At 39.2% G+C, this 16,850-nt stretch overlaps 1 protein-coding gene across 3 annotated transcripts in view; it reads left to right on the forward strand.

Annotated features, from left to right (window-relative positions):
• Positions 1 to 16,850, forward strand: part of SH3KBP1 (SH3 domain containing kinase binding protein 1) — a 331,078-nt gene that overhangs the window by 109,159 nt on the left and 205,069 nt on the right. For all 3 annotated transcript variants that reach the window (XM_040266529.1, XM_040266527.1, XM_040266528.1), the window contains exon 3: positions 15,823 to 15,946. In XM_040266529.1, coding sequence (XP_040122463.1) covers positions 15,823 to 15,946 — 124 coding nt within the window. The remainder of the gene's footprint in view (positions 1 to 15,822; positions 15,947 to 16,850) is intronic.

The raw sequence follows: 16,850 nt of genomic DNA on the forward strand, positions 1-16,850 counted from the left end.
AATCTTTTGTGGAACCTGTGTATTGTTTCCCATATAGTTGAACCAACTTCAGATTCTCACCAGCGGTGTACGCAAGTCCCCTTTTTACTACATCCTCACCAGTACCTGTTGTCTCTTATCTTCTTGATAATAGCCATTTTGACAGGTGTGAAATGATATTTCATTATGGTTTTGGTTTACGTTTCCCAGATGTTTGGCTTTTTTTTTTTTCATGTGTCTGTTGGCCATTTTGATGTCCTCTTTGGAGAATTATTTATTTAATTCTTTTGCCATTTTAAAATCAGATTGTTTTTTAGTTGACTGGGTTTTTTAATGTGTTTTGGAGATTAACCCCTTATCTGATATATGACTTGCAGAATTTTTCTCCATTCAGTATGTTGTCTTTTGATTTTGTTAATTGTTCCTTTTGCTTTGCAGAAGCTTTTGAGTAAGAGTCCCATTTGTTGTTGTTTTCTTTTTTCTTTTGTTATTTATACCCAAATTATTGCCAAGAGCAGCATCAGTGATTTTTTTTTCCCTCCATTTTCTTCTAGGAGTTTTATGGGATCAGGTCTTATGTTTAAGTGTTTGATCCATTTTGAGTTTACTCTTGTGAGTGGTATGAGATGGGTGTCCAGGGAGCCTGGTGGGCTGCTGTCTATGGGGTTGCACAGAGTTGGACACAACTAAAGTGACTTAGCAGCAGCAGCATGCAGTCCTCCAGTTTTCTGGGAATCATTTATTGAAGAAACTATACTTTCCCCACGGGTATTATTGACTCCCTTGTTGAATATTAGTTGGTTCTGTAAGCAGGATTTAATTCTAGGCTCTCTACTTTGTTCCATTGGTCAGTGTGTTTATTTTTGTGTCTGTACCATGATGTTTTTATTACTATGACTTTGTAGTATCCTGTACAATAAGGAAGTGTGATACCTCTGGCTTTGCTCTTTTTTCTCAGGATTCTCTCTCAGCCCTTTTTTGCCTTTGTGCTCATCTCTTCTTGGGACCCACTTCCCCCAACCTGTTAAAGAGAGGTGATAATGCTCCCTGCTTCTTACTGTGGCTATGAACACCAAATGAGTTATACTCCATGTAAACCCTTAGACCAGTACTTTGCTCCTAATACACTCTTCATAATTGCAAGCTAATTCTATATTTTTTAGAAGATTTAGGAAAATGAAGAATGTATTTGGTTTCCTTTTATATTTAAAAGATTCTAGTGTATTTACATTTTTGAATTGAAGTATAGTTAATTTACAGTGTTGTGTTAGTTTCAAGTGTGTAGCAAGCGGTTCAGTTTTATATATATATATATACACACACACACACATATACACACACACATATATATTTGCATTTCTCTAATAATTAATGATATCAAGCATCTTTTCATGTGCCTGTTGGTCATGTGTATGTCTTCTGTGGAGAAATGTCTGTTTAAGTCTTCTGCCCATTTTTTTTTTCTTCTGCCCATTTTTAAATTAAGTTGTTTGTTATTTTTGATGTTAAGCTATATGAGCTGTTTGCATATGTTGGAAATGAAACCCTTGTTGGTAGAATTGTTTTCAAATATTTTTCCCAGTCCATAGGTTCTCTTTTCATTTTGTTTATGGTTTCCCTTGCTGTGCAAAAGCGTTTACATTTAATTAGGGTCCGTTTGTCTATTTATTTTTGTTTGTTTGTTTTGCCTGCATCCTCTGATATGTGGAACTTCCCTGACCAGGGATTGAATCGGCATTCCCTGCAATGGAAGCTCAGAGTCTAGTGGTTAAACTAGATCACCAGGAAAGTCATATTTATTTTTGTTTTTATTTCTATTACTCTAGGTGACTTTCCTGAGTTCATTGGTGATCCCTAGTAGTTTTCTGATAACATCTTTAGAATTTTCTGTGTATAACATCATGCTATCTGCAAACAGTGATAGTTTTACTTCTTTTCCAGTTTGGATTCCATTTATTTTTTTTCTTTTCTGCTGTGACTAGGACTTCCAAAACTATGTTGAATGAAAGTGGTGAGCTTGGTCATCCTTGGCCTTTTCCTGATCTTAGAGGAAATGCTTTCAGCTTTTCACCATCGAGTATGATGTTAGCTGTGAGTTTGTCATATATGGCCTTTATTATGTTGAGGTATGTTCCCTCTATGCCCAGTTTCTGAAGAGTTTTTAGTCATAAATGGATGATGAATTTTATCAAGAGCTTTTTCTGCATGTTTTGAGATGATCATATGGTTTTTGTTTTTCAGTTTCTTAATGTGATGTATCACATTGATTGATTTGTGGATACTGAGGAATTTTTGCATCCTTGGGATAAATCCCACTTGATCATAATGTATGATCCTTTTGGTGTATTGCTGAAGTTGGTTTGCTACTACCTTGTTGAGAATTTTTGCATCTATGTTCATCCGTGACATTGGCCTGTAATTTTCTTTGTGTGTGTGTGTATGTGATATTTTTGTCTGGTTTTGATATTAGGGTTATGGTGGCCTTATAGAATGAATTCATAAGTGTGCCTTCCTCTGCAATTTTTAGGAATAGTTTAAGAAGGATAGATTTTAACTCTTCTCTAAATATTGGTAGAATTTACCTGTGAAGCCATCTGGTCCTGAACTTTTGCTTGTTGAGAGTTTTAAAATTACTAATTCAATTCAGTACTGATAATTGGTCTGCTCATATTTCCTGTTTCTTCCTGGTTCAGTATTGGGAGATTGTACCTTTCTAAGAATTTGTCCATTTCTTCTAGGTTGTCCATTGTATTTGCATATAATAGCTTATAGTAAGTAGTCTCTTATGATCCTTTGAGTTTCTGTGGTGTTGGTTCTTATGTATTTATCATCTTCTGACTTTATTGATTTGAGCCCTTTTCTTGATGAGTCTAGCTAAAGGTTTATCAACTTTGTCTTTTCAAAGAACCAACTTTTAGTTTCATTGATCTTTTCTATTGTTTTTTAAGTCTCTATTTCATTTATTTCTGCTCTGATTGTTATGATTTCTTCTGTTAACTTTAGTTTTTGTTTGTTGTTCTTTCTCTAGTTGTTTTAGGTGTAAGTTTAGGTTGTTTATTTGAAATATTTCTTGTTTCCTGAGGTAAGTTTGTATCATTAAAGACTTCCCTCTTAAAATTACTTTTGCTGCATCCCATTGAGTTCGGATCATTGTGTGTACATTTTCATTTGTCTTTAGGTGTTTTCTGAGTTCTATTTGATTTCTTCAGTGATCCATTGGTTGTCTAGTAGCATATTGTTTAGTTTCTACGTGTTCGTGTTTTTTGCAGTTTTTTTTCTTGTAGTTGATTTCTAGTGTTGTGGTCTGAAAAGATGCTTTTATGCTGATAGAAGCATGCTTTTTTGCTGATATGATTTCAGTTTTCTTAAATTTACCAAGGCTTGTTTTATAGCCTAGCATGTGATCTATCCTGGAGAATGTTCCATGTGCATTTGAAAATACTGTGTGTTCTGCTGCTTTTGGATGGAATGCTCTATAAATATTAATTAAGTCCGTCTGGTCTAATGTGCCATTTAAGGCCCATGTTTCTTACTGATTTTCTGTCTGGCCCATTATCTTCCATCCTTCTTTGTCTCCTGTAACAGTTTTTAAAGTCTGTTTTGTCTGGTATAAGTATTGCTGCTCTTTCTTTTGACTTCTTTTTACATATGATACCTTTTTCCATCCCCTCGCTTTCAGTCTGTATGTGCCTCTAGATCTGAAGTGAGTCTCATCTAGGCAGCAGATATGTGGGTCTTGTTTTTGTATCCATTCAGCCAGTCTGTGTCTTTCAGTTCAAGCAATTAGGCCGTTTACATTTAAGGTAATTATTGATCTGTATATTCCTAGTGCTACTTGTTAATTGTTTTGAATTTGACTTTGTAGGTCTTACCGCCCCTTTTTTTGTTTTGTTCTCTTCTCTTGTGATTTGATGACTATTTTTACTGTTATGTTTAGATTCCTTTTTCTGTTTTTGTGTGCATATCTGTTATAGATTTTATTTTGTGGTTACCATGAGGTTTTTGTATAGGAGTCTGTATTTATATGTACTGGTTTTAAGTTGCTGATCTCTTAATTTCAGAGACCTTTTAGAAACCCTGCATTTTTACTCTCCTCCCCTCACAATTACTGTTTTTTATTTTATATTTTACATCTAATTGTTTTGTATATCCCTTAACTGCTTATTGTGGATACACATAATTTTACTACTTTTGTCTTTTAACCTAACTATCTTTGTGTGTGGATAATTTCCTACCTTTACTGTATATTCTCCTTTATCAGTAAACTTTTCCATTTTGTTACTTTGTTGTTTCTAGTTGTCATCTTTTCTGCCTAGAGAAATTCTTTTAGCATTTGTTGTAAAACTGGTTTGATGGTGTTGAATTCTTTTACTTTTTGCTTGTCTGTAATGCTTTTGACTTCTCTATCAAATCTGAACAAGAGCCTTTCTGAGTAGGATATTTTTGGTTGTAGGTTTTTCTTTTTCATCACTTTAAATATATTGTGCCACTTCCTTCTGGTCTGCAGAATTTCTGCTGAAAAATCAGCTGATAGCCTTGTGAGAGTTCCCTTATGTGTTATTTGTTGCTATTCCCTTTTTGCTTTCAATATTCTCTCTTTATCTTCAATTTTTGTCATTTTGATTACAATGTGATGTGGTATATTCCTTGGTGGGTTAATCCTGTATGGAACTCTGTGCTTCCTGGCCTTGGGTAACTGTTTCCTTCCCTAGGTTATGGAAGTTTTCAGCTATTATCTTTTCAAATATTTTCTCAGGCCCTTTCTCTCTTTCTTATCCTTCTGGGACCCCTATAATGTGAATATTGGTGTGCTTCATGTTGTCCCAGAGGTCTCTTAAATTGTCCTCATTTCTTTTCATTCTTTTTTCTTTTTTGTTTGCCAGCAGTGATTTCCACTACTCTTTCTGTGAGCTCACTGATCTGTTCTTATGCCTTATTTAATCTACTGTTGATTTCTTCTAGTTCATTTTTCATTTCAATTATTATACTCTTTAATTCTGCTTGGTTGTTCTTTATATTTATATTTTTTAATTCATATGGCAAAACCAATACAGAATTGTAAAGTAAATTAAAAAAATAATAAAATTAAAAAAAACCTTCTAATTTCTTGCTCTGTGCATCCATTCTCTTTAGTTCTTTGATCACCTTTATGATCATTACTTTAAACTTTCTCAAGTAGATTACCTTGTGTTTACATTTTTCCATTAGATTATTAGTCTTAGAAGCAGTTGTGACTGCAAAAATTGACAGTCAGCTGGATACATGTACTGTTTTCATTTCTATCTGATACAAAGTAGGTACTCAGATAATGGTTAAAAGAATGATAGAGATGATGGTAATGGCTAACACTTATTGTGTACCTGCTGGCCAACACTTATTGAGTGTCTGGGGATGAAAGATGAGTGAGACCTATTTCTTACCCCTGAAGTGCTTACCGAGTAAGTGAGAGAGACTTCTTAACTCAAGAGTACAGTGGTCAGTGCTGTGACTGGGAACCCAGCAAAGGGTCAGAGAGGCACAGGATTGTAATAATCATCAAAGCTATTTAAAAGATGACAGAAAAAAAAAGAAGAAATGGATATTGGACCATGGATGTCCCTTCTTTTTTTCTCCAAGAGCAATCTGTTTACCTAGCAAAAGGCCCAATAATTTATGTGTTTCAGATAGTATAGCTTCATGAAGTAGATACGATACTATCAGTAACATTTAAACTTTTTTGAGGAAGAGATTGATAGAGAAAGTGCCCATTCCTTAGGGGGCTCAAATTAAACAATTTGAGATTGTTTAATTAACCTTTTCAAGTGTAGTTAACTAATCCCAAACTGTTAAATCCCTATAGCTTGCACTCTGGGCACCAAAGCAAAATGTATTCTCCCCATGATAAAAGTACACATAAGATTTAATATTGCCTCTTTATATGCATTTTATTTGTCTTTATCAGTTGTTATCATGTCATTAATTATATTTCCATAATATTGAGTTTTGTATGAAATAATTGAAGAAATAAGTGATTATTCGTTCTATTGTGATTTTCCCCACATTTTAACTTTCCCGTGACCCCTTCTTGATGAACTATATGCGCCAAAGAGCTTTCTTTTTAAGTATTGTATTTGTTTATACGTACTGTTCTCACTTTGACTGGTTATGTTGGGATCTTTCAAATTAGCAATGGAAATGATATAATCCCAACTTAATTCTTGTTTGCAGAAAAAGTAGCAGTCAATAGTCTAATGATTGGAAAATACTAAACACATTTTACTTACTAATTTTGAAGTCAATTTAAATTTTGTACAGGCAAGACAGGTGCATGATACCAATTAAAAGGGACAAAATAAGTTTTCCGTCTCTTAACCACCGTTTCCCCTTCTGAAGGTCGTCTCAGTTATCCTTTGTTGTTTTGTATCCATTTGTGTGCACGATGAGGCACGCACACAAATTCACACAAATGTTTGCATGCATTATTAGGCTTTTTTGCCTAGTAACATGTCTTGGTGTATATCCTTAATGACACTTCTGGACCAGCCTCATTTTTAGAGGGTTGCATGGTGTGGATTCATGGAACCAGTTCACTACTGAAACATGTTATATTCTTTCAGTCTTTTACTAATTTAAGCAACGCCATAATGGTTAATCTTGTACATATGCCACTTCGAACATGTGCAAGTATATTTGCAGTTTAAATTCCTAGAAGTGGAAATACTGAGTCAAAAGGCGTAGGCATTTACATTTTTGATAGATAATTGCCACATTGCTTCCCACAGAGGTTGTACCAATTTATTCATCAGTTTATGCTCTCAGTGGAAAGTATGAGAGGATGTCTTTCTCTATATCATTGTCAATATTATATTACCATTTTTTGATTGTTTTTGACAAATAAAAACTATCTTACATCAGTAAGACTAAGAAATCCACTGGGTATAAGAGAGAGCCATTGAGAAACTTTATGGTGTTTAATATCAAGGGGAAAAGATATCTCATTGTAAGTAAAAAGTTATTTATATCCCTCTCTATCTAGACTGTCACCTTTGGGGAAGTTTTATGCTTGCCATTTCTGTATCTCTCATACTTATTCTTTGCGTGAGTAGCAGCTGTATGCCAGGCACTGTGCTATGAAAGCCAAGACAATATTCTGAGAGAGTCCACACTCTATTGAGAATACTTGTATAAATATTCTAATACAGAAGGTGTAAATTTTACAGTTTTCATAAAAGAAAATCGCCAAAAGGTTTCAGGGTCCTTCTGGTGGTGAGTACTGTACAGGTATTGTCAAATGAATCTCACTGTAATTTGTATTTCTCTTATGAGTGTGATTAAACATCTTTTCATGTGTTTGTCATTTTTTCCTATGAATTGTGCTTTCCTATTGTAAGTTGGGTTATTGATATCTTTGCTGATATTTTGTGGAAAGAGGTCTTTCTATATCACAGGCAATATTCTCCCGCTTTGACTTCTGTCTTTCTTGATCAATTTTCTTTTTTTTTCCTATGCCATATTTATAGTTTTCTGTAATTTATCAACTCTTTCTTTTGTCTTCTGGATTCTGTGTTGGACTTTCAGAGAGTCTTTCCCACTATGAGATTAAAAATCTTTCTCTCATGTTTTCTTCTAGTGTTTTTAAGGTTTCATTTTATATACGTACATTTATTTTTTTTTTTTTTTAATTTATTTATTTATTTTTAATTTTTACTTTACAATTCTGTATTGGTTTTGGCATAGATTGACATGAATCCACCACAGGTGTACATGCGTTCCCAAACATGAACCCCCCTCCCACCCCCCTCCCCACAACATCTCTCTGGGTCATCCCCGCGCAGTCTAGAAAGAAATGGCATTGCTTATTTTTAAAAAATGAGGCACCATGTGAATTTTCTTACTGTATCTTCTTCCTACCACTCTCATGCCAGACCTGCATTCTCTTAGGTGAGGAGTTAGTTGTGACCCAGTGAACACCAGTTGTGTCATTGTAAGGATCATACAGGTCTCAATGTTGTCATAGCTTTGAGCTGAATTGAAAATACTCCCTCTTATCTGTAGATAGCCATCCTGCTTATTACACCCTGCTAGACTGGCCATTCATTTGACAAGTATTTATTATATGCTCACTAAATCATGTCCAAACAGTTGGTATTGACACCCTTTGATCCAATGGTAATAAATAATCTAGCTGTTTAGCAGGGCATGGGCATATATAAAGGCATTGAGTGTCATGCAGGTAATTGTGTCATGCATCAGAAAGCTGTGTCATCTCTTCGGAACATGAAATTAGCCCGTTTCATCTTTGCCTGGAATCTAGCACTGGCTGAACTCTTCACAGCATTCGTTCCCATCCTGCAGGTCAAGAGCCTCTTGCCTAGGCTTGTGTAATGGGTGATTCTTGGGAGGTAATAATACAAATATATGATAGATGTCATTTGAAGATTTACATAGAGACATGACAGTAGGTTTCCTGCTACTTAAAAAACTTTCCTTCATAGCTTTTGAGCTGAAAATATCTTAGGTATATTTATGATAGTATATCAGAGCACTTTTTAAAGTGGCAGTGTATTTTATAAATATAAGGAGGTCATTGTGGTACGAGACATCAACGTGGTTTCACTATGTAATTTTTAAGGGAAATTATGAAATATTTCAAGCATTGGAAAAAGAGAGAAACTGAATAATGAGTACCAGTGTACTCACTAGTCTGCTTTATCAAATCCTCATATTTTGCCTTATTTACTTCAGATATTTTATATACATTTTCTTTACAATTCTCCCTAATGAACTTGGTACATTTTGTGGTTCAGCAGCATGAGTACTTCAAAACATATTGTAATAATGAGATGTATTGTTTTAAAGAAACAGTCTTACAGATAGAGCTGAAGCTCTCTTGGTATCTACTATTACTTTCAGGTTACTTGCAGTATCTTCCTGGATGTTTTAAGACTGATATTGTGAAGGGAGCCAAATGGTAGGAGAGGAGAACCTCTGTAAGCAGGGAATGTTCATGGAGCAGCTCCTTCGTAAACTTGCCTTTTTGTGTGTGAGGAGTGCGGAAGATATCATGCATCTGTGTGTGAGTGGGGGGCACAGCAATGTGCTATTCCAGGATTCTGTATCTATTCAAAACTCTCTTAATCAGGAGATTTGGGGTAATTTTTAGTGACTACCTATTAATTTCTGCCAGTGGTAATTTTGCAAAAAGATTTTCCATGAACTAGTATGGGGGCATGGCTATGAACCCACAGCCCCATCTAGCTCTAAAGGAAACCTTACTCTTCAGAAAGAAACCGACCAAGTTTGAAGGCAGGCTGACAAACGATGCCTCATTTCCCTGTCCTGCTTCAGCCCTGAGCTTTAGGGGACCCTGCGCAGCCTTGCTCTAATGCTGCGAGAAGCCTGGCACCAGCATTTCTGGCTGGTCAGGACAGCACTGAGCTCCCCTGGTGTCAGTGTCACCAGCCTGCCCCACGTGCCTGTATTCTCAGTGGCAGGAGAGAAGGAATCATTGTGAGATCTGAGGAAATCCGCTAATGGGGAGAGGAAGTGCCCCTTCGAGGGAGCTGAGCCATTCAGCTGATTTTGTCGGTTAGATGAGACACCCCTTGGCTCACCTACTTGGTAGGGTGCATCTGGCATATTCTGACCATTTATTGTCTTAATGTTGATCCCAGAAGGCTTTCCACTCCCTGAGATGAATATTAAAACACCAAAACACTAGCTTTTCTGGTTTTTGACTTCCTGGAATGAAATATTAGCACATTTTGATTGAAGAGAATCTGTCTTCTTCTGGTTTATGTGTTTATGTTTTTCTTTTACATTGAAATAGCATACAGTGAAGTGCAGAGATCTTAGAAATACAGCCTAATGAAGTTTTACATGTGCAAACCATCACCCACATCAAATTGTCGAACATTTTCATCCTCCCAGCAGGCTATCTTGTACCCCTCCCATTTGGTACCTTCCCAAGGGTAACGTCTATTCTGAGATCTCTCACCATTGATTAGTTCTGCCTGTTGTCAAACTTCACATAAATGGAATCATACAGTATGTGATCTGTTGGCTCTGCCTTCTTTCACTCAACATTCTGACTGTAAAAATTCATCCGTGTTCTTAGGTGTAGTTCTTTTTTTAAATAGCACTTGCTATTTAATGATGGTATTAATTATGACGATAAGTAATCAGTTTGTATACTACTCTTCAATTCACTGTTTGATCCTGAAGACATCTCTCTAATGGTGCCAAAGCATCTAGTGTTAAACTACTTTTGGGGATGATGAAAGAGCCACTTAGAGGCTTTCACTACTGACCCCAAGGTCACCCACCTGCTAAATGATGATGCCAGGACTAGTTTTGGTTTGTTGACAGCATTCTCTCCATCCAGTGTGATGTCTCTACCTTAACTTGTGTCAGAGGTTGGTAGAAGACAGGATGAAATCAGAGAGGGGCCCCCCAACTGAACCTTCATTGATATTTTGCCCCCACCTGGACCTTCATTGATAGTTTGCTGTGTAGTATTTTGGTTAATTGAAAGAAGTTGAGGTTCAACCGAGCTGACCCCCCAGTACCTGCCTAGTATGTAATGAATGGGGAGGGAGAGGTGAAAAGAAGGAGCCAACTTGACTCTGCCACTAGCTACATCCAGGCAATCCTGCTTATCAGAAAGCAGACTCTGCTAGTTTAACTCCTAGTGGTGTACGAATTATGTCTTTGCCCAGTGAGGCTGCTGTTTGCAGGCTGCTAAATGTGTCACAGAATTTTTGCTAGAGTGGCATTATCAGGGCTTCTTGGCCTCCAGTTGTGGATAAACCATCTCAGACTCTGATGAGCATACTGCTTTGGGAAGCAGGAATGGCATGAATTCCCCTCTCCGTTCACTCAGGAGGTCCTTGCAACACAGTTTGAGTGTCATGGGAACATCGATAGTTTATTGATGGCCTCAATTTTGCTGTCCAAGCAGAGTTTCTGTTGTTAAGCCTTCAGATTTGAGAAGAGAAAAACTGGGTTTCCTTTACCTCCTAAAAAGGTTTAGGATAGTGGATACCCTGACTATTCTGTTGTGTTTTAAAGCAAGCAGAACATTGCTGATTTATATTTGTGGGCATGTATGAATTTCTATAAGCCCCCGTGACCCACAGTTTTGACCCAGGGTGTGTTCTCTACCACTGAGAGAGTAGGATCCAGGTTCTCAATAAATGGATTAATAACTTAGACCTCGTCATTAGAAAGCTGAGACTGAGGGTTGGGGGCTCGGAATGCTCATACCCAGGAAATCTGGCATCCTCCGACTTGGATCAGAACCTCGGAGAGCTCCAGGTTCAGGGATCCTGGCAGCTGTAGATAAGCAGGGGTTATTCCACTGTTGAGTCCACCCTCTTCTGTAGCAAAGAGCCATTTCATGTGGTTGATAAAGAGTCTTCAAGGATTCTAGCCATAGTATTTGTGGGCTGAGGGATAAAGCAGTATTAGATTCTTTAGGTGTGGAGGAAAGTGAAGTTCCCCACTGGAGCCACAGCTGGGGTGATTTGAGCCTCCCCAGTATAGTCAGGGAGCTTCCCTGGTGGCACTCATGGTAAAGAATCCACCTGCCAGGGCAGGAGACATAAGAGATACCGGTTCGATCCCTGGGTCAGAAAGATTCCCTGGAGGAGTGCATGGCAATCCACTCCAGTATTCTTGCTGGGGAAATCCCATGGACAGAGGAGCCTGGCTGACTACAGTCTATAGGATCTCACAGAGTCAGACACAACTGACACAACTTAGCACTGTAGCCAGGACACTGGTTCTTTGGGGGAAGTGAGGTGCAGCAGGAGAGGTCTGCCTGGAAGGCCTGGAGCTGGGTTCCACGGCCCTCCCTGCCCCATACTAGCCTCATAGCCTTTTGATGGTCTTGCATCCTCCCTGACTGGGTCTCATGATTCTTGTGTGCAAAAATATATCAGCCTAGAAAAATGAGGATTTTTTTTCAGTAACAAAATGACAGTGTTATTGTGAGGAGCAAGTGGAAAAAAAAGTGACAGCACTTTACTTTATATAAACCCTCGCCAGTGTAAGGCTGTGTCATTGCCAGCATCGTCACCTATTTTTGGAGCCCCCCCCCCCCGATAAGGGTCCATGACATCAGACTTCTGTGAATGTCAGGGTGTACAAAAGGTGCGCCCCCCCTTGCATGTGCACAGTAGTTGGTGCCTGGGGTCAGCACATACGTCAGATAGGTTGAGCCAGAGGTGAGCACACAGGGACGTGTGGCTTGCTGTGCAATTTGAAACATTTTTGAAGGCACAAGCTTTCCCTGTGGTCTTTTGGGAGTAATTGGAGGCTTTGAGGAGGAGAGTGGCAAGAGTAGACAGTAGTTTTAGGAGAGCGTCCCTTGGGGCAGTGTGGAGGTGGAGCAGGGAAGGCAGGACTGGAGACAGGCAGCATTTGGGGGAGAGTGGCTAAGAGGCGAGCTCTGAAGCTAGACCATTGAGTTCCGGTTCTGGCGTCTCCTTCTTTGACCTCCCACAGGCTTCCTCAGCTCTCTGTGACTTGGCATGAGCATCAGTGAATAGGGCTGTTCTGCATATTAAAAGTTGCAATCCAGGTGCAGCTCTTAGAGGAAGCTTTGGTACAAGGTAAACTCTCAAATGTAAGATGGTATGCATGTGTATTTTTTATTGTGGGTAAAAAAAATATAACACAAAAGTTGCCATTTTAGCCATGTAAAAGTACATTCAGAGGCATTCATTGCATTCACAATTTTATGCAACCATCACCACTGTCTGTTTCCAAACTTTCATCACCCCAAACAGAAACTCCAGAACCGTGAAACATTAACTCTCATCCTCCCGTCCCGTTACTCCCAGTCAGTTTCTGTCTCTGAGTTTGCCTATTCTAGTTGTCCCATATATGTGGAATCAGATCATGTTTGTCCTTTTGTGTCTGGCTTATTTCACTTAGCATGATGTTTTCTAGGTTCGTTCATGTTGTAGCATGTATCAAAATTGTATTCCTTTTTAAGGCTGAGCAATATTCTATTGTATGTGCGTGCCACATCTTGTTTATCTGTTTGCCTGCTGATGGACTCTTGTGTTGTTTCTGCTTTTCGGCTTTTGTGAATAATGCTACAGCAAACGTTGGCATACAAGTATCTATTTAGGTCCCTGCTTTCAACCCTTTGGGGTATATTACCTGAAAGTGGAATTGCTGGATCATATGGTAATTCTGTGTTTAACTTTTTGAGAAACCACCATGCTGTTTTCCACAGTGACTGCTCCATTTTGCATTCTCACCAGCAGTGTACAAGGATTCCAGTTTTTCCATGTCCTCATCAGCACTCGTATTCCTTTACAAAAAAAAAAAAATCTAGCCATCTTGGTGGGAGTGAAAGGGTATATCATTTTGGTGTTGATTTAAGTTTTCCTAGTGAATAATGATGTGCAGCATCTTGTTGTGTTCTTATCGGTCATTTGTATATTTTCTTTGGAGAAATGTCTGTTCAGGCTCTTTGCCTGATACTCATATTTTTGAGGCAGTATGGGAGGAAGGAGGGAAATAGATTAAGGAAGTAGATAGAGCCCAACTGGGTGGCTGGTTAGATAATGAGGGTTAACGCTGCGTCTTCCAGCCAGGGTAAGTGTGCAGATGATGAGCTATCAAGCAGGATAGCTCCTGTTGCTCCCAGAGAAGGGGCAGATTAGAGGGAAGATGTTTGGTTTTGGTGAGGTTACACTGAGCCTGGATGAACCTGGTTGTTGGGCCAATGGAGAGGCTGTAGGATGCACTGCTGTGGTTGCGTGTCTGGTTGGTTTCTTTGGAAAAGGGCAAGGCATATTTTTGGTTTTGTCTCCTTGCTTCCATCTAACAAGCAACTTATGGAATTGTGTCATCATTAGGCTTATGTATCTGGCAAATGTGAACAATCATTGGTGTGGGGCACAGAATCTGAAACTTATGAACCAGATCCTCTCCTGTTGCTGGTTTCTCAGCCCTTAAGCACCTGCTTCATCAGATCAGTCCTTCAAAACTCGTGAGGTGCTGCTCTGAAGCCTTGGGTGTGAACATTCTTGACAACCATGGCTTCTGAGGCTTTTCCCAGTGACCACCCCAATTTTTCAAATGTTTGCAACCCCTTCATCCTTCCCCAGCTGCATGCCATTAGTGGTTAGTGCTAAGCAAGTACTCAGCATGTCACGCACAGCCCACTGAATTTCTCTGAATCACTCCTTGGCAAAACTGGATGTTGCATCATTGCATTATATTGTGTCCAGTTGGGAAATTGGTGTTTGCATGGTCATACCCACCCTACAGTGGAGAGTGATGTTTAAGCAACTCTTCTACCCCCAAAGCAGCAGCCATTGGGGAAGAAGACCCCACAGTGGCTGCTTTTCTGTATTTCCAGAGCCATAGCAGGCTGGCATCCATCACTAAGAAAGCATCCTTTCATGCAACTCAGGCTGGCAGTGTTTGCAGATTGTCCCCTGATGCCATCTGCCTGTGAAGCTGCACAAACCCCCAGCAACTGCTGTTCTAGCAGGCGCCAGGCTGCTGAGGTGGGAGTGCGTATACATACATGCGCATGCACACAGCTTTACGCTGTGTTGGCCTGGTGCGCCAGCTGAAACTCTCAACCTAGCAGAGCACCAGCCACAGTTGCTGGTTTCCGGTGGGGCCCTGGTGAGGGAGAAGAGGGCGAGGCTGTTGTGAACAGGGCCAGCAATTGGGGAATTGGATACGGTAACTAACACTTGGGTGTGTAGGAAGCTGCTAGGCAGTGGCTATGTTTTGACAAGCTTTTGTTCTGTTCTTTCCACCTCTGCCCAGGCCAAAGTGTGGCCTCCCACCAAATTTTCCATCTTCCTGTTCATTCATTGAAGGACCCATGCCCAATTCTTGCCCCAGCCTCTTTCTAAAGAACACATCTTTCCTCTTTGAGCCCTTCCTGACACCCAGGTATGCTTTGACTCCAGGTGCTTCGCTTTCCCTTCTTCCCAAGTCACTGTGATCCTGGGTCCAGACAAGCCCAGAACCCCAGCCCAGATCTGCAGCTTGTGAATTACTATCATTTCTGACTCTTAATGCTTTTGAAGATAATTATGTAAATTATTAAGTAATTTGAAATGATTGTATCAGGCATCAGGTTTTAAAAATCCAGATCTTAATGGAGCTTTGATAAGAGACTACCTCATGTAAACTTTGTGTGTAAAGCGTCAGGTATTTTGGGCTTGAATTTCTGTTCCAACTCCTCAACTCTGCTGTTGTGGCATCAGAATAGCCATAGAAAATACCTAAATGAAATGAATGGGCTTGTATTATAATGAAACTTTATTTACAAAAACACATGGTGGGCTTAGTTTGCCGACCTCTAGCTTAGAACGATAGTCTTTAGTTTGTTATCTCTGTACTTTTCTCGGTTAAGGATTTAAAAGCCAAAGGAACTAGGTAACTGTAAATGAACTTAAGTCTTCTTTTGGGTTTAGCATTACTGTGAGCGCAATGGTGATTTGGGAATATACTTCTTTAAACCCCTGTTGGAAGAATAGAAACCAGAAAGTTTTTGAGGGGTGACTCTGCTTGGCCAAAGCTTGTCATTGTTCAAAAAGTAGAACAGGCTGTCCCTTAGAGTTGTATGGTGGCCTTTGTGATCACTTGACCATAGTCACAGAAGGTTGCATCACTGTATTGGACATTATTCTGTTTTATAGGACCAGGTGCTTCTCTACTAAATGTAAGGAAAACAAACAACAAACACATAGGAAATGGTGTTTCTAAAATGTTGCGCTGAGTTGAGGTCACTGTAGTGCATTCCAGAAAGCTGAAGCTTAAAATAGAGACATTTGGAAATGTTAAACTACAATCTTGTTTTCCTTTTCTTTATCCTCGCAGGAAATAAAGAAGGAAATGAAGAAAGAACCTCTCTCCAGCAAAGCTCCAGAAAAGCCCATGCACGAAGTGTCCAGTGGAAATGCTTTGCTGTCTTCTGAAACAATTCTAAGAACCAACAAGAGAGGTATGGCAAAGGAGAGAGAGCTCTCTCCCCACACACAAACCCAAACTGATAACTGCTGGGTGAACTGGATCAAAGTTTGAATTTCTGGAAAATTGAATGGCATTGATTTTTGTATACATTTTGGGTGCATACACACTCATACATGGCAAGTAACGATACAACAACCATACTAAAGGAAACTAATGAAAATTTTTTTTACAGTGGTAGACTAAATTTCTAAATGATAATTTTTCTAGGACTTTAGCTTTCTCTTTTGTGTCTATTTTTTTGGATGACAGGTGACTTCAGAGAATGCTATGGTGCTGGCTAAGCCAAGCAGGTCTGGCCATGCTCTCTTCTTAATTTAAGGGCAGACTTCAGCAGACTCTTTCTCTCTCTAACTGCTGGGCTCCCAAACACAGGCCTTGTCTCTCAGTTTAGGAGGCAGGACTTACAGAGATGCAGCTCATTCAGCCTTCTGTGTAACCAGAAAACCTTTCACCATCTTGTCTCCACCTTGGTGAATTTTCCAGTTATCAGCTGGTTGGAATTTTGTTTTCTCCCCTGTCCACCCTTTGTGACCTTGTTGTTTAAAATGGTAGGAGAGATTCTATAAGATAGCACAGATGACCTGACTCAGTTTTATACTAAAATGGAAACTGATTTGCCTTAGTTTTTCCCATGCCCACCCTCCCCATTGGACCACCCCAGGCACACACTGATCACACCCGAGGTAGCTTAACTTTCAAAGGCAGCCTTTTCAGGGGCTTATTACTTCCTTAAAGAGAAACATAGAACCAGTCAAAAAGCAGGACCCAGAAATGTATTAGCAGAGAGTTCCATTAAAAAGAAAAAAGAAGGCAAGTTTGCATAACCATGGGCAAGAAGAGCTAATCTTTCATCAAATTTAGACATTGTAAGACTT

The sequence above is a fragment of the Oryx dammah genome, unplaced genomic scaffold (genome assembly GCF_014754425.2).
Source record: "Oryx dammah isolate SB20612 unplaced genomic scaffold, SCBI_Odam_1.1 HiC_scaffold_23, whole genome shotgun sequence".
Taxonomy (NCBI): Eukaryota; Metazoa; Chordata; class Mammalia; order Artiodactyla; family Bovidae; genus Oryx; species Oryx dammah.